Source organism: Rhinoderma darwinii, chromosome 2, assembly GCF_050947455.1.
Source record: "Rhinoderma darwinii isolate aRhiDar2 chromosome 2, aRhiDar2.hap1, whole genome shotgun sequence".
In the NCBI taxonomy this organism is placed as follows: Eukaryota; Metazoa; Chordata; class Amphibia; order Anura; family Rhinodermatidae; genus Rhinoderma; species Rhinoderma darwinii.
The window spans coordinates 483,208,854-483,233,426 of record NC_134688.1 but is presented as its reverse complement, the minus strand read 5'-3'; the positions used below and the strand labels follow the sequence as shown (position 1 = coordinate 483,233,426).

Here is a 24,573-nt window from a genome sequence, read left to right as displayed (position 1 = left end):
CACACATAACACATCACACATCATATATAACACATCACACATCATATATAACACATCACACATCATATATAACACATCACACATATCATATATAACACATCACACATATCATATATAACACATCACACATATCACATATAACACATCACACATATCATATATAACACATCACACATATCACATATAACACGTCACACATATCACATATAACACATCACACATATCATATATAACACATCACACATATCATATATAACACATCACACATATCATATATAACACATCACACATATCATATATAACACATCACACATATCATATATAACACATCACACATGTCATATATAACACATCACACATATCATATATAACACATCACACATATCATATATATAACACATCACACATATCATATATAACACATCACACATATCTTATATATAACACATCACACATATCATATTAATCACATCACACATATCATATATATCACATCACACATATCATATATATCGCATCACACATATCATATATATCACATCACACATATCATATATATCACATCACACATATCATATATAACACATCACACATAATATATAACACATCACACATATCATATATATCACATCACACATCATATATAACACATCACACACATCATATATAACACATCACACATCATATATAACACATCACACATATCACATATAACACATCACACATATCATATATAACACATCACACATATCATATATAACACATCACACATATCATATATAGCACATCACACATATCATATATAACAAATCACACATATCATATATAACACAGCACACATATCATATATAACACATCACACATATCATATATAACACATCACACATATCATATATAGCACATCACACATATCATATATAACACATCACATCATACATCACATTACATATTGTAAAGGATCTGCCAGGCACAGCTTCGGGGTTAACGGCCATAGATAATCAGTCTGCACCTGAGTCTATGTCTCTGAGACTGACTCCATCTTCCACCACTCAGGCTGGCAGGCTTAGGAGTGGGAGAGCCTATCGCAGCCTGGCCAGACGGAGTTAGCTCCCGCCCTCTGTCTATTTATACCTGCCTTTCCTGTTCCTCCTTTGCTTGTGATTCTTCTCGTGTGGTTTCCTGGCCCAGCTACAGCTTCTGACTATTTGATCCTGCTCCATACTGACCCCGGCTTACTGACTACTCTCCTGCTCTGCGATGGGTACCTCGTACACTCCTGGTTTGACTTGGCTCGTTCACCACTCTTGTTGCTCACGGTGTTGCCGTGGGCAACTGCCCCTTTCACTTTGCTTTGTATTCCCTTGTCTGTTTGTCTCGTGCACTTACTGAGTGTAGGGACCGCCGCCCAGTTGTAACCCGTCGCCTAGGGCGGGTCGTTGCAAGTAGGCCGGGACAGAGTGGCGGGTAGATTAGGGCTCACTTGTCCGTTTCCCTACACCTATCATTACACATATATAATATATTACATCATATATGACATTTCATGCACTGGACTATCTCTGCATAACTATCTGTACACAGCTTTCTATGATCTCTATGATCAGTGCAGGGAACGGGATTTGGAACAATCAGTGTTCAGCTTCTTGTCTCAGCTACAGCACTGGAGCCTGGAAGGGAGAGCAGCCCACCGGACACGGGTATAAATATTACCTCTAATGTGCCCTAGACCACCAGGGATCCTAGCTGTAATCCTTTTATTGCCCTATACCACTGGGAATACTGTGGTTCAGGGCAGGCTCCAGGTTTATGTGGGCCCCTTTGTGGGGTAACTCACGGCGGCAGTAAAATGGCAGAAAACGTCACTTTGTGCCCCCATATAGTAGTTAGGCCCCCAGTTTGTACCCCCATAAATTTAGTGCCCACTGTAGATAGTGGCACACAGCCCCCCTCACAGGTAGTGCCACACAGCCCCAATCCCAGGTAGTGCCACACAGCCCCCCTCACAGGTAGTGCCACACAGCCCCCCGCCCAGGTAGTGCCACACAGCCCCCGGCCCAGGTAGTGCCACACAGCCCCCGGCCCAGGTAGTGCCACACAGCCCCAATCCCAGGTAGTGCCACACAGCCCCCCGCCCAGGTAGTGCCACACAGCCCCCCGCCCAGGTAGTGCCACACAGCCCCCCGCCCAGGTAGTGCCACACAGCCCCCGGCCCAGGTAGTGCCACACAGCCCCCGGCCCAGGTAGTGCCACACAGCCCCCGGCCCCCAGGTAGTGTCACACAGCCCCCCTGCCCGGTAGTGCCACACAGCCCCCCACAAAGGTAGTGACACACAGCCCCCCTCTCTGGTATTGCCACACAGCACCCTCCCACTCCTGCTCTGCTCCTGACATCACTGTCCATATATGGATAATGATGTCAGGGGTAATACCAGAGCCAAAGTCCCAGACAGAGCGCTACTAGCACTCTGCCTGGGACACTGCTCTGCTCCTGAGAACCCTGTCCATATATGGACAGTGATGTCAGGGGCTTGCCCAGACACAGAGTCCCGGAGCAGAGCCTCTGGCGCTCTACCTGGGACTCATTCTTTCCTCCTGGCATCACTGTCCATATTAACCTCTTATCTGCCCTAGACCATCACAGGTAGAGACAATAACATCTTCACTTCCCTAGACCATCAGGGATGCAGTTATTAACCTCGTATCTGCCCTAGACCACCAGGGATGCAGTTATTAAACTCATATCTGCCCTAGACCACCAGGGATGCAGTTATTAACCTCTTATATACCCAAGACTACCAGGGATGCAGTTATTAACCTCTTATATAAACTAGACTACCAGGGATGCAGAACTTAACCTCATATCTGCCCTAGACCACCAGGGATGCAGTTATTAACCTCTTATATACCCTAGACCACCAGGGATGCAGTTATTAACCTCTTATATACCCTAGACCACCAGGGGTGCAGTTGTTAACCCCTTATCTACCCTAGACCATCAGAGATGCAGTTGTTAACCTCTTATCTACCCTAGACCACCAAAGCAATATTTTTTAGTGCATGTTCTCCATGTTCAGTGCTTAGCCCCTCCCCCACAATGTTACCTGTGGAGACATGTTGTGCGTCAGGCACAGTGCAAGGTGCTGTATTATAGCCTCCATGCTGTACAGGTGAGTCTGGCGTGTTGAGCGCAGGTAGCGCTGCAGGCTTTGTGCAATAAGAGGGAAGATGCTCTGTGCCGCCTCTCTGGGGTCTATCGCTTGTCCAGGTTTCATCCTATTATCCAACCGCTGAACCTGAGAAAACGACCTGTGTACAGCAACGACCAATCTGAAAACAGACAATACACTGTAACTTTATATACCTGCCACCATGTAATCTAGAACTATACAGACTGTATATAACAGACACCATGTAATCTAGAACAATACAGACTGTATATAATAATCACCGTGTAATGTAGAACAATACAGACTGTATATGCCTATCACCATGTAATCTAGAACAATACAGACTGTATATAACAGACACCATGTAATCTAGAACAATACAGACTGTATATAACAGACACCATGTAATCTAGAACAATACAGACTGTATATAACAGACACCATATAATCTAGAACAATACAGACTGTATATAACTATCACCATGTAATCTAGAACAATACAGACTGTATATAACAGACACCATGTAATCTAGAACAATACAGACTGTATATAACTATCACCATGTAATCTAGAACACTACAGACTGTATATAACTATCACCATGTAATCTAGAACAATATAGACTGTATATAACAGACACCATATAATCTAGAACAATACAGACTGTATATAACAATCACCATGTAATCTAGAACAATACAGACTGTATATAACTATCACCATGTAATCTAGAACAATACAGACTGTATATAACTATCACCATGTAATCTAGAACAATACAGACTGTATATAACAGACACCATGTAATCTAGAACAATACAGACTGTATATAACAGACACCATGTAATCTAGAACATTATAGACTGTATATAACTATCACCATGTAATCTAGAACAATATAGACTGTATATAACAGACACCATATAATCTAGAACAATACAGACTGTATATAACAATCACCATGTAATCTAGAACAATACAGACTGTATATAACTATCACCATGTAATCTAGAACAATACTGACTGTATATAACAGACACCATGTAATCTAGAACAATATAGACTGTATATAACTGTCACCATGTAATCTAGAACAATATAGACTGTATATAACTATCACCATGTAATCTAGAACAATATAGACTGTATATAACAGACACCATATAATCTAGAACAATACAGACTGTATATAACAATCACCATGTAATCTAGAACAATACAGACTGTATATAACTGTCACCATGTAATCTAGAACAATACAGACTGTATATAACAGACACCATATAATCTAGAACAATACAGACTGTATATAACAATCACCATGTAATCTAGAACAATACAGACTGTAGATAACTGTCACCATGTAATCTAGAACAATACAGACTGTATATAACAGACACCATGTAATCTAGAACAATACAGACTGTATTTAACTATCACCATGTAATCTAGAACAATACAGACTGTATATAACTGTCACCATGTAATCTAGAACAATACAGACTGTATATAACAGACACCATGTAATCTAGAACAATACAGACTGTATATAACTATCACCATGTAATCTAGAATAATACAGACTGTATATAACAGACACCATGTAATCTAGAACACTACAGACTGTATATAACAGACACCATGTAATCTAGAACAATACAGACTGTATATAACAGACACCATGTAGTCTAGAACAATATAGACTGTATATAACAGACACCATGTAATCTAGAAAAATACAGACTGTATATAACTATCACCATGTAATCTAGAACAATACAGACTGTATATAACAGACACCATGTAATCTAGAACACTACAGACTGTATATAACAGACACCATGTACTCTAGAACAATACAGACTGTATATAACAGACACCATATAATCTAGAACAATACAGACTGTATATAACAGACACCATGTAATCTAGAACAATACAGACTGTATATAACTATCACCATGTAATCTAGAACAATACAGACTGTATATAACAGACACCATGTAATCTAGAACAATACAGACTGTATATAACAGACACCATGTAATCTAGAACAATACAGACTGTATATAACTATCACCATGTAATCTAGAACAATACAGACTGTATATGCCTATCACCATGTAATCTAGAGCAATACAGACTGTATATAACTATCACCATGTAATGTAGAACAATACAGACTGTATATAACAGACACCATGTAATCTAGAACAATACAGACTGTATATAACAATCACCATGTAATCTAGAACAATATAGACTGTATATAACAGACATAATGTAATCTAGAACAATACAGACTGTATATAACTATCACCATGTAATGTAGAACAATACAGACTGTATATAACTATCACCATGTAATCTAGAACAATACAGACTGTATATAACTATCACCATGTAATCTAGAACAAAACAGACTGTATATAACTATCACCATGTAATCTAGAACAAAACAGACTGTATATAACTATCACCATGTAATCTAGAACAATACAGACTGTATATAACTATCACCATGTAATCTAGAACAATACAGACTGTATATAACAGACACCATGTAATCTAGAACAATACAGACTGTATATAACTGTCACCATGTAATCTAGAACAATACAGACTGTATATAACAGACACCATGTAATCTAGAACAATACAGACTGTATACAACTATCACCATGTAATCTAGAACAATACAGACTGTATATTACTATCACCATGTAATCTAGAACAATACAGACTGTATATAACTATCACCATGTAATCTAGAACAATACAGACTGTATATAACAATCACCATGTAATCTAGAACAATACAGACTGTATATAACTGTCACCATGTAATCTAGAACAATACAGACTGTATATAACTGTCACCATGTAATCTAGAACAATACAGACTGTATATAACAGACACCATGTAATCTAGAACAATACAGACTGTATATAACTATCACCATGTAATCTAGAACAATACAGACTGTATATAACAGACACTATGTAATCTAGAACACTACAGACTGTATATAACAGACACCATGTAATCTAGAACAATACACACTGTATATAACAGACAACATGTAGTCTAGAACAATACAGACTGTATATAACAGACACCATGTAATCTAGAACAATACAGACTGTATATAACTATCACCATGTAATCTAGAACAATACAGACTGTATATAACAGACACCATGTAATCTAGAACACTACAGACTGTATATAACAGACACCATGTACTCTAGAACAATACAGACTGTATATAACAGACACCATATAATCTAGAACAATACAGACTGTATATAACAGACACCATGTAATCTAGAACAATACAGACTGTATATAACTATCACCATGTAATCTAGAACAATACAGACTGTATATAACAGACACCATGTAATCTAGAATACAGACTGTATATAACAGACACCATGTAATCTAGAACAATACAGACTGTATATAACAGACACCATATAATCTAGAACAATACAGACTGTATATAACTATCACCATGTAATCTAGAACAATACAGACTGTATATGCCTATCACCATGTAATCTAGAGCAATACAGACTGTATATAACTATCACCATGTAATGTAGAACAATACAGACTGTATATAACAGACACCATGTAATCTAGAACAATACAGACTGTATATAACAATCACCATGTAATCTAGAACAATATAGACTGTATATAACAGACATAATGTAATCTAGAACAATACAGACTGTATATAACTATCACCATGTAATGTAGAACAATACAGACTGTATATAACTATCACCATGTAATCTAGAACAATACAGACTGTATATAACTATCACCATGTAATCTAGAACAAAACAGACTGTATATAACAATCACCATGTAATCTAGAACAATATAGACTGTATATAACAGACATAATGTAATCTAGAACAATACAGACTGTATATAACTATCACCATGTAATGTAGAACAATACAGACTGTATATAACAGACACCATGTAATCTAGAACAAAACAGACTGTATATAACTATCGCCATGTAATCTAGAACAAAACAGACTGTATATAACTATCACCATGTAATCTAGAACAATACAGACTGTATATAACTATCACCATGTAATCTAGAACAATACAGACTGTATATAACAGACACCATGTAATCTAGAACAATACAGACTGTATATAACTGTCACCATGTAATCTAGAACAATACAGACTGTATATAACTATCACCATGTAATCTAGAACAATACAGACTGTATATAACAGACACCATGTAATCTAGAACTATACAGACTGTATATAACTATCACCATGTAATCTAGAACAATATAGACTGTATATAACTATCACCATGTAATCTAGAACAATATAGACTATATAACAGACACCATATAATCTAGAACAATACAGACTGTATATAACTATCACCATGTAATCTAGAACAATACAGACTGTATATAACAGACACCATGTAATCTAGAACAATACAGACTGTATATAACAGACACCATGTAATCTAGAACAATACAGACTGTATATAACAGACACCATGTAATCTAGAACAATACAGACTGTATATAACAGACACCATGTAATCTAGAACAATACAGACTGTATATAACAGACACCATGTAATCTAGAACAATACAGACTGTATATAACAGACACCATGTAATCTAGAACAACACAGACTGTATATAACTGTCACCATGTAATCTATAACAATACAGACTGTATATTACTATCACCATGTCATCTAGAACAATACAGACTGTATATAACAGACACCATATAATCTAGAACAATACAGACTATACAACTATCACCATGTAATCTAGAACAATACAGACTGTATATTACTATCACCATGTAATCTAGAACAATACAGACTGTATATAACTATCACCATGTAATCTAGAACAATACAGACTGTATACAACTATCACCATGTAATCTAGAACAATACAGACTGTATATTACTATCACCATGTAATCTAGAACAATACAGACTGTATATAACTATCACCATGTAATCTAGAACAATACAGACTGTATATAACAGACACCATGTAATCTAGAACAATACAGACTGTATATAACTATCACCATGTAATCTAGAACAATACAGACTGTATATAACTGTCACCATGTAATCTAGAACAATACAGACTGTATATAACAGACACCATGTAATCTAGAACAATACAGACTGTATATAACTATCACCATGTAATCTAGAACAATACAGACTGTATATAACTATCACCATGTAATCTAGAACAATATAGACTGTATATAACTATCACCATGGAATCTAGAACAATACAGACTGTATATAACTATCACCATGTAATCTAGAGCAATACAGACTGTATATAACTATCACCATGTAATCTAGAACAATACAGACTGTATATAACAGACACCATGTAATCTAGAACAATACAGACTGTATATAACTGTCACCATGTAATCTAGAACAATACAGACTGTATATAACAGACACCATGTAATCTAGAACAATACAGACTGTATATAACAGACACCATGTAATCTAGAACAATACAGACTGTATATAACTATCACCATGTAATCTAGAACAATACAGACTGTATATAACTATCACCATGTAATCTAGAACAATATAGACTGTATATAACTATCACCATGGAATCTAGAACAATAAAGACTGTATATAACTATCACCATGTAATCTAGAGCAATACAGACTGTATATAACTATCACCATGTAATCTAGAACAATACAGACTGTATATAACTGTCACCATGTAATCTAGAACAATACAGACTGTATATAACAGACACCATGTAATCTAGAACAATACAGACTGTATATAACAGACACCATGTAATCTAGAACAATACAGACTGTATATAACTATCACCATGTAATCTAGAACAATACAGACTGTATATAACTATCACAATGTAATCTAGAACAATACAGACTGTATATAACTGTCACCATGTAATCTAGAACAATACAGACTGTATATAACAGACACCATGTAATCTAGAACAATACAGACTGTATATAACAGACACCATGTAATCTAGAACAATACAGACTGTATATAACTGTCACCATGTAATCTAGAACAATATAGACTATATAACAGACACCATATAATCTAGAACAATACAGACTGTATATAACTATCACCATGTAATCTAGAACAATACAGACTGTATACAACTATCACCATGTAATCTAGAACAATACAGACTGTATATTACTATCACCATGTAATCTAGAACAATACAGACTGTATATAACTATCACCATGTAATCTAGAACAATACAGACTGTATATAACAGACACCATGTAATCTAGAACAATACAGACTGTATATAACTATCACCATGTAATCTAGAACAATATAGACTATATAACAGACACCATATAATCTAGAACAATACAGACTGTATATAACTATCACCATGTAATCTAGAACAATACAGACTGTATATAACAGACACCATGTAATCTAGAACAATACAGACTGTATATAACAGACACCATGTAATCTAGAACAATACAGACTGTATATAACAGACACCATGTAATCTAGAACAATACAGACTGTATATAACAGACACCATGTAATCTAGAACAATACAGACTGTATATAACAGACACCATGTAATCTAGAACAATACAGACTATATATAACAGACACCATGTAATCTAGAACAACACAGACTGTATATAACTGTCACCATGTAATCTATAACAATACAGACTGTATATTACTATCACCATGTCATCTAGAACAATACAGACTGTATATAACAGACACCATATAATCTAGAACAATACAGACTATACAACTATCACCATGTAATCTAGAACAATACAGACTGTATATTACTATCACCATGTAATCTAGAACAATACAGACTGTATATCACTATCACCATGTAATCTAGAACAATACAGACTGTATACAACTATCACCATGTAATCTAGAACAATACAGACTGTATATTACTATCACCATGTAATCTAGAACAATACAGACTGTATATAACTATCACCATGTAATCTAGAACAATACAGACTGTATATAACAGACACCATGTAATCTAGAACAATACAGACTGTATATAACTATCACCATGTAATCTAGAACAATACAGACTGTATATAACTGTCACCATGTAATCTAGAACAATACAGACTGTATATAACAGACACCATGTAATCTAGAACAATACAGACTGTATATAACTATCACCATGTAATCTAGAACAATACAGACTGTATATAACTATCACCATGTAATCTAGAACAATATAGACTGTATATAACTATCACCATGGAATCTAGAACAATACAGACTGTATATAACTATCACCATGTAATCTAGAGCAATACAGACTGTATATAACTATCACCATGTAATCTAGAACAATACAGACTGTATATAACAGACACCATGTAATCTAGAACAATACAGACTGTATATAACTGTCACCATGTAATCTAGAACAATACAGACTGTATATAACAGACACCATGTAATCTAGAACAATACAGACTGTATATAACAGACACCATGTAATCTAGAACAATACAGACTGTATATAACTATCACCATGTAATCTAGAACAATACAGACTGTATATAACTATCACCATGTAATCTAGAACAATATAGACTGTATATAACTATCACCATGGAATCTAGAACAATAAAGACTGTATATAACTATCACCATGTAATCTAGAGCAATACAGACTGTATATAACTATCACCATGTAATCTAGAACAATACAGACTGTATATAACTGTCACCATGTAATCTAGAACAATACAGACTGTATATAACAGACACCATGTAATCTAGAACAATACAGACTGTATATAACAGACACCATGTAATCTAGAACAATACAGACTGTATATAACTATCACCATGTAATCTAGAACAATACAGACTGTATATAACTATCACAATGTAATCTAGAACAATACAGACTGTATATAACTGTCACCATGTAATCTAGAACAATACAGACTGTATATAACAGACACCATGTAATCTAGAACAATACAGACTGTATATAACAGACACCATGTAATCTAGAACAATACAGACTGTATATAACTGTCACCATGTAATCTAGAACAATACAGACTGTATATAACTATCACCATGTAATCTAGAACAATACAGACTGTATATAACAGACACCATGTTATCTAGAACAATACAGACTGTATATAACAGACACCATGTAATCTAGAACAATACAGACTGTATATAACTGTCACCATGTAATCTAGAACAATACAGACTGTATATAACAGACACCATGTAATCTAGAACAATACAGACTGTATATAACTATCACCATGGAATCTAGAACAATACAGACTGTATATAACTATCACCATGTAATCTAGAACAATATAGACTGTATATAACTATCACCATGTAATCTAGAACAATACAGACTGTATATAACTGTCACCATGTAATCTAGAACAATACAGACTGTATATAACTGTCACCATGTAATCTAGAACAATACAGACTGTATATAACTATCACCATGGAATCTAGAACAATACAGACTGTATATAACTATCACCATGGAATCTAGAACAATACAGACTGTATATAACTATCACCATGTAATCTAGAACAATACAGACTGTATATAACAGACACCATGGAATCTAGAACAATACAGACTGTATATAACTATCACCATGGAATCTAGAACAATACAGACTGTATATAACTATCACCATGTAATCTAGAACAATACAGACTGTATATAACAGACACCATGTAATCTAGAACAATATAGACTGTATATAAAAATAGAATAAGTTGAAAGCATAGTCTGTATAAATGTTGGTTTTTACCTGGCGCGGCGCCTGCGTATCCTGCGCTCCTGTTCAATGTCTGCGTAGTATCTGTCCTTGTAGTTTGTTGATGACGGGATCAGGGCCTGTGATTGGCTCATATTGCTGTCGTCCACGCCTTGAGTGAGAAGAAGTGCAGAGAAGCCGTCAGTTTTTACATCTAGCCCCCATATTATACACATGATCCCAGTACGACAGCTGCCGTCTGCTATTTTCTGTCTTGTCTTTATAGGGGGGTTTTGGTGGCGTGACCTCTGACCTGTGCGGACAATCTGGACACTTTACCCCCTGGATTATGCACGGGCTCCGGCGCTTTCCATTGTCTGAACTTTCCTCCTATCACCTACAAGTAAAGACATCTCCCTATAGAGAAACCTTCCAACCGCAAGAAAATCCAAATGATCGACTCACGCTGGAAATTCTACTTAACTTGTTGCTGCGGCAGTCATGGGAAGAGCTGGCAGCTGAGAAGACCGGAACCTTCACGCCATTTATGGCTGCCCATTATATCCCCTCACATAGAGGACAGATCCCAGCTCTGTGCTGATGAGGCAAAGAAGGCAGGAATAGATCAGACCAAAGATGGCGTCTCTTAATCTGATACTGGAGTGAGGACTGTTCCTTCTATCTGGAGGCGCTCTCTCTATATACTAACAGACACACAAAACAAAATCAATTTCTATGCCCCTCAATGTGTTAGTTGTAACTGGTGGAAAGATCTTAAAATGCAGCCAATGGGGTCCCTGCTGTCAGCGAGATGAACCTACAAGTCTCCATAGTCTTCTGGCCGCTCCTCGGGGGCAGTCATGGGAGGTCCCTGGTAGACATATAATAGAATGCGAGGCATAGGGGGTCACCACATGCAGCACTTCACTCACCGTCCACCAGGCCACCCCTGTCCTCAAGACTACGCTCTTGTTTCTTGGTCTTCCGGATCTGAGGTCTCGGGGTAACAGACGGAAAATCTTTGTAGTAATTTTCCAATACAAACAGTGCGCATCTCTGGAGACTAAACACAGGATATACAAAAGTTACTTATATATACTACATACCCCGGATACACAACCTATAGATGGAGATCTCTGTATATAGAGCACATGTGATATACACCAGTTACTTATATATACTACATACCCCGGATACACAACCTATAGATGGAGATCTCTGTATATAGAGCACATGTGATATACACCAGTTACTTATATATAATACATACTCCGGATACACAACCTATAGATGGAGATCTCTGTATATAGAAGACATGTGGTATACACCAGTTACTTATATATACTACATACCCCGGATACACAACCTATAGCTGGAGATCTCTGTATATAGAACCCATGTGATATACACCAGTTACTTATATATACTACATACCCCGGATACACAACCTATAGATAGAGATCTCTGTATATAGAGCACATGTGATATACACCAGTTACTTATATATACTACATACCCCGGATACACAACCTATAGATAGAGATCTCTGTATATAGAACACATGTGATATACACCAGTTACTTATATATACTACATACCCCGGATACACAACCTATAGATGGAGATCTCTGTATATAGAGCACATGTGATATACACCAGTTACTTATATATATTACATATCCCGGATACACAACCTATAGATGGAGATCTCTGTATATAGAGCACATGTGATATACACCAGTTACTTATATATATATTACATATCCCGGATACACAACCTATAGATGGAGATCTCTGTATATAGAGCACATGTGATATACACCAGTTACTTATATATACTACATACCCCGGATACACAACCTATAGATAGAGATCTCTGTATATAGAACACATGTGATATACACCAGTTACTTATATATACTACATACCCCGGATACACAACCTATAGATGGAGATCTCTGTATATAGAGCACATATGGTATTCACCAGTTACTTATACAGTGAAGGAAATAAGTATTTGATCCCTTGCTGATTTTGTAAGTTTGCCCACTGTCAAAGACATGAAAAGTCTAGAATTTTTAGGCTAGGTTAATTTTACCAGTGAGAGATAGATTATATATAAAAAAAAGAAGAAAATCACATTGTCCAAATTATATATATTTATTTGCATTGTGCACAGAGAAATAAGTATGTGACCCCCTACCAACCATTAAGAGTTCAGCCTCCTCCAGACCAGTTACTGCTCCAAATCAACTTGGTGCCTGCATTATAGACAGCTCTTACATGGTCACCTGTATAAAAGACTCCTGTCCACAGACTCAATGATCAGTCTGACTCTAACCTCTACAACATGGGCAAGACCAAAGAGCTTTCTAAGGATGTCAGGGACAAGATCATAGACCTGCGCAAGGCTGGAATGGGCTACAAAACCATAAGTAAGACGCTGGGTGAGAAGGAGACAACTGTTGGTGCAATAGTAAGAAAATGGAAGACATACAAAATGACTGTCAATCCACATCGATCTGGGGCTCCATGCAAAATCTCACCTCGTGGGGTATCCTTGATCCTGAGGAAGGTGAGAGCTCAGCCGAAAACTACACGGGGGGAACTTGTTAATGATCTCAAGGCAGCTGGGACCACAGTCACCAAGAAAACCATTGGTAACACATTACAATCCAGCAGTGCCCGCAAGGTCCCCCTGCTCAAGAAGGCACATGTACAGGCCCCTCTGAAGTTTGCAAATGAACATCTGGATGATTCTGAGAGTGATTGGGAGAAGGTGCTGTGGTCAGATGGGACTAAAATTGAGCTCTTTGGCATTAACTCTACTCGCCGTGTTTGGAGGAAGAGAAATGCTGCCTATGACCCAAAGAACACCGTCCCCACTGTCAAGCATGGAGGTGGAAACATTATGTTTTGGGGGTGTTTCTCTGCTAAGGGCACAGGACTACTTCACCGCATCAATGGGAGAATGGATGGAGCCATGTACCGTCAAATCCTGATTGACAACCTCCTTCCCTCCACCAGGACATTAAAAATGGCTCGTGGCTGGGACTTCCAGCACGACAATGACCCGAAGCATACAGCCAAGGCAACAAAGGAGTGGCTCAAAAAGAAGCACATTAAGGTCATGGAGTGACCTAGCCAGTCTCCAGACCTTAATCCCATCGAAAACTTATGGAGGGAGCTGAAGATCTGAGTTGCCAAGCGACAGCCTCGAAATCTTGATGATTTACAGATGATCTGCAAAGAGGAGTGGGCCAAAATTCCATCTAACATGTGTGCAAACCTCATCATCAACTACAAAAAACGTCTGACTGCTGTGCTTGCCAACAAGGGTTTTGCCACCAAGTATTAAGTCTTGTTTGCCAAAGGGATCAAATACTTATTTCTCTGTGCACAATGCAAATAAATATATATAATTTTGGCAATGTGATTTTCTTCTTTTTTTTTTATATAATCTATCTCTCACTGGTAAAATTAACCTAGCCTAAAAATTCTAGACTGTTCATGTCTTTGACAGTGGGCAAACTTACAAAATCAGCAAGGGATCGAATACTTATTTCCTTCACTGTATATATACTACATACCCCGGATACACAACCTATAGATGGAGATCTCTGTATATAGAGCACATGTGGTATACACCAGTTACTTATATATATTACATACCCCGGATACACAACCTATAGATGGAGATCTCTGTATATAGAGCACATGTGATATACACCAGTTACTTATATATACTACATACCCCGGATACACAACCTATAGATGGAGATCTCTGTATATAGAGCACATGTGATATACACCAGTTACTTATATATACTACATACCCCGGATACACAACCTATAGATAGAGATCTCTGTATATAGAGCACATGGGATATACACCAGTTACTTATATATACTACATATCCCGGATACACAACCTATAGATGGAGATCTCTGTATATAGAGCACATGTGGTATACACCAGTTACTTATATATATACTACATACCCCGGATACACAACCTATAGATGGAGATCTCTGTATATAGAGCACATGTGATATACACCAGTTACTTATATATACTACATATCCCGGATACACAACCTATAGATAGAGATCTCTGTATATAGAACACATGTGATATACACCAGTTACTTATATATACTACATACCCCGGATACACAACCTATAGATGGATATCTCTGTATATAGAGCACATGTGATATACACCAGTTACTTATATATACTACATACCCCGGATACACAACCTATAGATGGAGATCTCTGTATATAGAGCACATGTGATATACACCAGTTACTTATATATATTACATATCCCGGATACACAACCTATAGATAGAGATCTCTGTATGTAGAGCACATGTGATATACACCAGTTACTTATATATACTACATACCCCGGATACACAACCTATAGATAGAGATCTCTGTATATAGAGCACATGTGATATACACCAGTTACTTATATATATTACATACCCCGGATACACAACCTATAGATGGAGATCTCTGTATATAGAGCACATGTGATATACACCAGTTACTTATATATACTACATACCCCGGATACACAACCTATAGATAGAGATCTCTGTATATAGAGCACATGGGATATACACCAGTTACTTATATATACTACATATCCCGGATACACAACCTATAGATGGAGATCTCTGTATATAGAGCACATGGGATATACACCAGTTACTTATATATATTACATACCCCGGATACACAACCTATAGATGGAGATCTCTGTATATAGAACACATGTGATATACACCAGTTACTTATATATATACTACATACCCCGGATACACAACCTATAGATGGAGATCTCTGTATATAGAGCACACGTGATATACACCAGTTACTTATATATACTACATATCCCGGATACACAACCTATAGATGGTGATCTCTGTATATAGAGCACATGTGGTATACACCAGTTACTTATATATACTACATACCCCGGATACACAACCTATAGATAGAGATCTCTGTATATAGAACACATGTGATATACACCAGTTACTTATATATACTACATACCCCGGATACACAACCTATAGATAGAGATCTCTGTATATAGAGCACATGTGATATACACCAGTTACTTATATATATTACATACCCCGGATACACAACCTATAGATGGAGATCTCTGTATATAGAACACATGTGATATACACCAGTTACTTATATATATTACATATCCCGGATACACAACCTATAGATGGAGATCTCTGTATATAGTGCACATGTGATATACACCAGTTACTTATATATACTACATACCCCGGATACACAACCTATAGATGGAGATCTCTGTATATAGAGCACATGTGATATACACCAGTTACTTATATATATTACATACCCCGGATACACAACCTATAGATGGAGATCTCTGTATATAGAGCACATGTGATATACACCAGTTACTTATATATATTACATACCCCGGATACACAACCTATAGATGGAGATCTCTGTATATAGAGCACATGTGATATACACCAGTTACTTATATATATTACATACCCCGGATACACAACCTATAGATGGAGATCTCTGTATATAGAGCACATGTGATATACACCAGTTACTTATATATATTACATACCCCGGATACACAACCTATAGATGGAGATCTCTGTATATAGAGCATATGGGATATACACCAGTTACTTATATATATTACATACCCCGGATACACAACCTATAGATGGAGATCTCTGTATATAGTGCACATGTGATATACACCAGTTACTTATATATATTACATACCCCGGATACACAACCTATAGATGGAGATCTCTGTATATAGAAGACATGTGGTATACACCAGTTACTTATATATATACTACATACCCCGGATACACAACCTATAGATAGAGATCTCTGTATATAGAGCACATGTGATATACACCAGTTACTTATATATATACTACATACCCCAGATACACAACCTATAGATGGAGATCTCTGTATATAGAGCACATGTGATATACACCAGTTACTTATATATATACTACATACCCCAGATACACAACCTATAGATGGAGATCTCTGTATATAGAGCACATGTGATATACACCAGTTACTTATATATATACTACATACCCCGGATACACAACCTATAGATGGAGATCTCTGTATATAGAGCACATGTGATATACACCAGTTACTTATATATACTACATACCCCGGATACACAACCTATAGATGGAGATCTCTGTATATAGAGCACATGTGATATACACCAGTTACTTATATATACTACATACCCCGGATACACAACCTATAGATGGAGATCTCTGTATATAGAGCACACGTGATATACACCAGTTACTTATATATACTACATACCCCGGATACACAACCTATAGATAGAGATCTCTGTATATAGAGCACATGTGATATACACCAGTTACTTATATATACTACATACCCCGGATACACAACCTATAGCTGGAGATCTCTGTATATAGAGCACATGTGATATACACCAGTTACTTATATATATTACATACCCCGGATACACAACCTATAGATGGAGATCTCTGTATATAGAGCACATGTGATATACACCAGTTACTTATATATACTACATATCCCGGATACACAACCTATAGATGGAGATCTCTGTATATAGAGCACATGTGATATACACCAGTTACTTATATATATTACATACCCCGGATACACAACCTATAGATAGAGATCTCTGTATATAGAGCACATGGGATATACACCAGTTACTTATATATACTACATATCCCGGATACACAACCTATAGATAGAGATCTCTGTATATAGAGCACATGTGATATACACCAGTTACTTATATATACTACATACCCCGGATACACAACCTATAGATAGAGATCTCTGTATATAGAGCACATGTGATATACACCAGTTACTTATATATACTACATACCCCGGATACACAACCTATAGATGGAGATCTCTGTATATAGAGCACATGTGATATACACCAGTTACTTATATATACTACATATCCCGGATACACAACCTATAGATAGAGATCTCTGTATATAGAGCACATGGGATATACACTGCATTATGAGAGAGATATTTTCTTCCACATCTGTAAACTTCACATCTCCCACAGCAGAGTTATCTCTGTTCTCGCCAGCAGGGGCAGCAGTGAGATGTGAGTTTCTGCAGCCTGAGAGCTGGTGGGAAAACGGCATTATGAGTGCAGCTCTGGAGGTGACTGGAGTATGATATGATTTAAGGCATGGTGAGTTACAGAAGAAGGCAGAGAAGGTGCTGGGTAATTGTGATGCAACATTACCTGACTCTCCCTATCGTGTAGCTGCGGGCCTCCCCATCACTGCTTCGCACAACCTTGAGGATGTAGAACGGCTGCAGCTGCCTTATCTCCAGCAGAACCACCGCCAGGTAATGGATGAAGATAAACGCGTCCACGAGGGACACCGTATACTGCACCACGCTCAGCAGGTTCCGCTCATGCTGCCCAAGGATCCTCACCACGTAGAACAGCCAATAGGAGACCAGGAAGAGACTGAGCAGCAGAAGGAGGAGGGCGCGGAACTCCACCAGACGTGGCAGAACGCAACGAGGGCTCCGAAAGAAAACAGCCCAAGACCCCAGGACTATGAACAGAAGCTTAAAGGCAACCGAGATGTAAAGCCCCTCACAGATAACTCCGCAGGGCTCCAGCTCAGACCCCCACAGCACCTGGGGCAGCGTAATGAACAATGGTGGGGTCAGGACGGTGAGTGCGGACAGGACACAGAACAGGTAGAAGCCCAGGATAGTCCATGTGTCCGGCCTAGTGCGCGGAGCTTCTCCCGATCCTCGTCTAGGAACCAACTCCTCCAGGGATGCGCTACGTTCAGAGGTCACCGCAGTGGTCGTATCTGCCCAGTAGTCATCCTAACGATGGAAACAGGACAAATTAGATAATAGATAGATAGATAGATAGATAGATAGATAGATAGATAGATAGATAGATAGATAGATAGATAGATAGATAGATAGATAGATAGATAGATAGATAGATAGATAGATATGAGATAGATAGATATGAGATAGATAGAGAGATATGAGATAGATAGAGAGATATGAGATAGATAGATAGATATGAGATAGATAGATAGATAGATAGATAGATAGATAGATAGATAGATAGATAGATAGATAGATAGATAGATTCCCACCTGCCCCTCCTCCTCTTCTTCCCCTCTTCCAGAGTCCCCCACAGGTAACAGATATTCATTTGTTGGTTCTTCAATGGTAACAGCTTTATGGCCCTCATGGCTTCTAGATATAAATAAAAGCTTCTGTTACACGTTACATAGATAATTCCACATATTGTTCCAGCTTTGGACTCTAAAGGAAAACTTGTCCTGAGATTGTGGCGTCATCTGACAACTGCAATGACATCCAACCACTCCGTGTATAGTGTGTAGGTATTAATAAATGATTGGTGGAATTAATAGATGGGTGGAGGTATTAATAGATGGGCGGAGGTATTAATAGATGGGCGGTGGTATTAATAGATGGGTGGAGGTATTAATAGATGGGTGGTGGTATTAATAGATGGGTGGAGGTATTAATAGATGGGTGGTGGTATTAATAGATGGGTGGTGGTATTAATAGATGATTGGTGGAATTGATAGATGGGCGGAGGTATTGATAGATGGGCGGAGGTATTGATAGATGGGCGGAGGTATTGATAGATGGGCGGAGGTATTGATAGATGGGCGGAGGTATTAATAGATGGGTGGTGGTATTAATAGATGGGTGGTGGTATTAATAGATGATGATTGGTGGAATTGATAGATGGGCGGAGGTATTGATAGATGGGCGGAGGTATTGATAGATGGGCGGAGGTATTGATAGATGGGCGGAGGTATTGATAGATGGGCGGAGGTATGGATAGATGGGCGGAGGTATTGATAGATGGGTGGAGGTATTAATAGATGGGTGGTGGTATTAATAGATGATTGGTGGAATTGATAGATGGGCGGAGGTATTGATAGATGGGCGGAGGTATTGATAGATGGGCGGAGGTATTGATAGATGGGCGGAGGTATTGATAGATGGGCGGAGGTATGGATAGATGGGCGGAGATATGGATAGATGGGCGGAGGTATGGATAGATGGGCGGAGGTATGGATAGATGGGCGGAGGTATTAAGAGATGGGCGGAGGTATGGATAGATGGGTGGAGGTATTGATAGATGGGTGGAGGTATTAAGAGATGGGCGGAGGTATTAAGAGATGGGCGGAGATATTAATAGATTGGCAGAGGTATTGATAGATGGGCGGAGGTATGGATAGATGGGCGGAGGTATTGATAGATGGGCGGAGGTATTAAGAGATGGGCGGAGATATTAATAGATTGGCGGAGGTATTGATAGATGGGCGGAGGTATGGATAGATGGATGGTGGTATTAATAGATGGGTGGAGGTATTAATAGATGGGTGGAAGTATAAATAGATGGGTGGAAGTATAAATAGATGGGTGGAAGTATAAATAGATGGGTGTTGGCATTAATAGATGGGTGGTGGCATTAATAGATGGGTGGTGGCATTAATAGATGGGTGGTGGCATTAATAGATGGGTGGAGGTATTAATAGATGGGTGGAGGTATTAATAGATGGGTGGGGGTATTAATAGATGGGTGGGGGTATTAATAGATGGGTGGAGGTATAAATAGATGGGTGGAGGTATAAATAGATGGGTGGTGGTATTAATAGATGGGTGGAGGTATTAATAGATGGGTGAAGGTATTAATTGATGATTGGTATTAATAGATGGGTGGAAGTATAAATAGATGGGTGGTGGTATTAATAGATGATTGGTGGTATTAATAGATGGGTGGAAGTATAAATAGATGGGTGGTGGTATTAATGGATGGGTGGAGGTATTAATAGATGGGTGGAGGTATTAATTGATGGGTGGAGGTATTAATTGATGGGTGGAGGTATTAATAGATGGGTGGAGGTATTAATAGATGGGTGGTGGTATTAATAGATGGGTGGTGGTATTAATAGATGATTGGTGGTATTAATAGATGGGTGCAGGTATTAATAGATGGGTGCAGGTATTAATAGATGGGTGCAGGTATTAATAGATGGGTGCAGGTATTAATAGATGGGTGGAAGTATTAATAGATGGGTGGAGGTATTAATAGATGGGTGGTGGTATTAATAGATGGGTGGAGGTATTAATAGATGGGTGGAGGTATTAATAGATGGGTGGAGGTATTAATAGATGGGTGGAGGTATTAATAGATGGGTGGAGGTATTAATAGATGGGTGGAGGTATTAATAGATGGGTGGTGGTATTAATAGATGGGTGGAGGTAATAATAGATGGGCGGAGGTATTAATAGATGGGCGGAGGTATTAATAGATGGGTGGTGGTATTAATAGATGGATGGAGGTATTAATAGATGGGTGGAGGTATTAATAGATGGGCGTAGGTATTAATAGATGGGTGGTGGTAATAATAGATGGGTGGAGGTATTAATAGATGGGTGGAGGTATTATTAGATGGGTGGAGGTATTATTAGATGGGTGGAGGTATTATTAGATGGGTGGAGGTATTATTAGATGGGTGGTGGTATTAATAGATGATTGGTGGTATTAATAGATGGGTGGAAGTATAAATAGATGGGTGGTGGTATTAATAGATGGTTGGTGGTATTAATAGATGGGTGGTGGTATTAATAGATGGTTGGTGGTATTAATAGATGGGTGGTGGTATTAATAGATGGGTGGTGGTATTAATAGATGCATTGGATTGCATTTATGATAGGGGTGATGGGTGGGGGAGAGAAGGATCAGTAGATGAATGGATGGTGATGAAGAAAATAGAGTGATGAGTGGATGGATGACTGAAATTAAGAAGGGATTGTAGACAGATGGAGTGATGGTAGATGTATGAATACATGGATTATTGTTGCTTTAGGAGAGAGAAAGATGGAGGGAAGGACGTGTGAATGGATGTCGGAAACTAGAGAAAGGAACGGATGAAGCAAAATGAGTGAAGGATGATGGAAGGAGGAGTAGATGGAGAGATGGATGGGGAATGGAGAGGTAGATGGATGGAGGAAGGTACATAAAAAAGTAGATGAATAGAGGGACAACTAGATGTAGGGATGGACGGATGGAGGATGAGGTGGACGGATGGATAGACGGTGGGGTGGATGGATGAATGGATGAATGGAGGGTTGGGTGTATGGAGGGTGGGATGGATGGAGGGATGGTGGGGTGGACAGATAGATGAAGGGTGGGGTGGACGGATGGATGGAGAGCTGCGTGGGTGGATGGAGCGTGGGATGGATGGATGGTGGGGTGGAGGGCTGGGTGGATTGAGTGTGGGGTGGATGGATGGATGGATGGTGGGGTGGATGGATGAATGGAGGGCTGGGTGTATGGAGGGTGGGATGAATGGATGGATGGTGGGGTGGACAGATGGATGAAAGGTGGGGGGGATGGATGGATGGAGAGCTGGGTGGGTGGATGGAGCGTGGGATGGATGGATGGTGGGGTGGAGGGCTGGGTGGATTGAGTGTGGGGTGGATGGATGCTGGGGTGGACGAATGGATGGAGGGCTGGACGGATGGATGGAGGGCTGGGTGGATGGTGGGTGGGGTGGACGAATGGATGGTGGGGTGAGTGGAAGGATGGAGGGCTGGGTGGATGGAGAGTGGGGTTGACGGATGGATGGATGGATGGATGGATGGATGGATGGATGGAGTGGACGGATGGATGGAGTGGACGGATGGATGGTGGGGTGGATGGATGGATGGATGGACGGATGGATGGAGGGCTGGGTGGATGGATGGTGGGGTGGGTGGATGGAGGGCTGGGTGGATGGAGTGGACGGATGGATGGTGGGGTGGGTGGATGGATGGATGGATGGATGGAGGGCTGGGTGGATGGAGGGCTGGGTGGATGGTGGGGTGGATGGATGGATGGATGGAGGGTGGGGTTGGACGGTTGGATGGAGAGAACAAGGGATGGATTGATAGAGGGATGGATGGAGGGATAGATGAAGAGGTGGAGGGATGGATGGATGGGGAGATGGGTGGAGGGAGAAGACATTAATGGTGGATTGGTTGAGACACATGGAGGGTGAAGTAAATGAGGTAGGGGGAGGCAGCAGGTTGAGGACAGCCTGGGCGGCCCACCTCTCACAGATGACTTTGTTGTGCGTGTATCCGGCTTCCATTCCTGTAACAGAAAACACAATCAGTTTCTGGGCAGAGAACATGGGGCAGATCTACAACATCTCATGTGTGGGGGGTATAACGGGGACATGACCCCATCATGACGGATAATGTTAAGCAGCAGGACAAGGTGCGGTGCACTGGGGGCCGCGTAGATTTGCTCTGGACTTTCTGCAGTAAATATTAACAACCACAGAAGATTCCAGACATTCCTGAGAAATAAGCTCCGGGCTCAGCGCACTGTGACCTTTCACCTGCGCCTCTGTCTCGTCTCACCTGTAAATCCACCACCTG

The 24,573-nt window shown here is 39.0% G+C and overlaps 1 protein-coding gene across 1 annotated transcript; it reads right to left on the bottom strand.

Annotated features, from left to right (window-relative positions):
• Nucleotides 1-2,659: 2,659 nt before the first annotated feature.
• Nucleotides 2,660-24,323, bottom strand: LOC142741940 (vang-like protein 1). Its single transcript, XM_075851262.1, has 7 exons — nt 24,241-24,323; nt 20,256-20,358; nt 19,367-19,971; nt 12,954-13,084; nt 12,076-12,193; nt 3,102-3,327; nt 2,660-2,707 (listed from the first exon to the last, which is right to left on the bottom strand). Exons 1-7 carry the CDS (start codon nt 24,321-24,323, stop codon nt 2,660-2,662), a joined length of 1,314 nt encoding a protein of 437 aa, XP_075707377.1.
• Between the last annotated feature and the right edge of the window lie 250 nt (nt 24,324-24,573).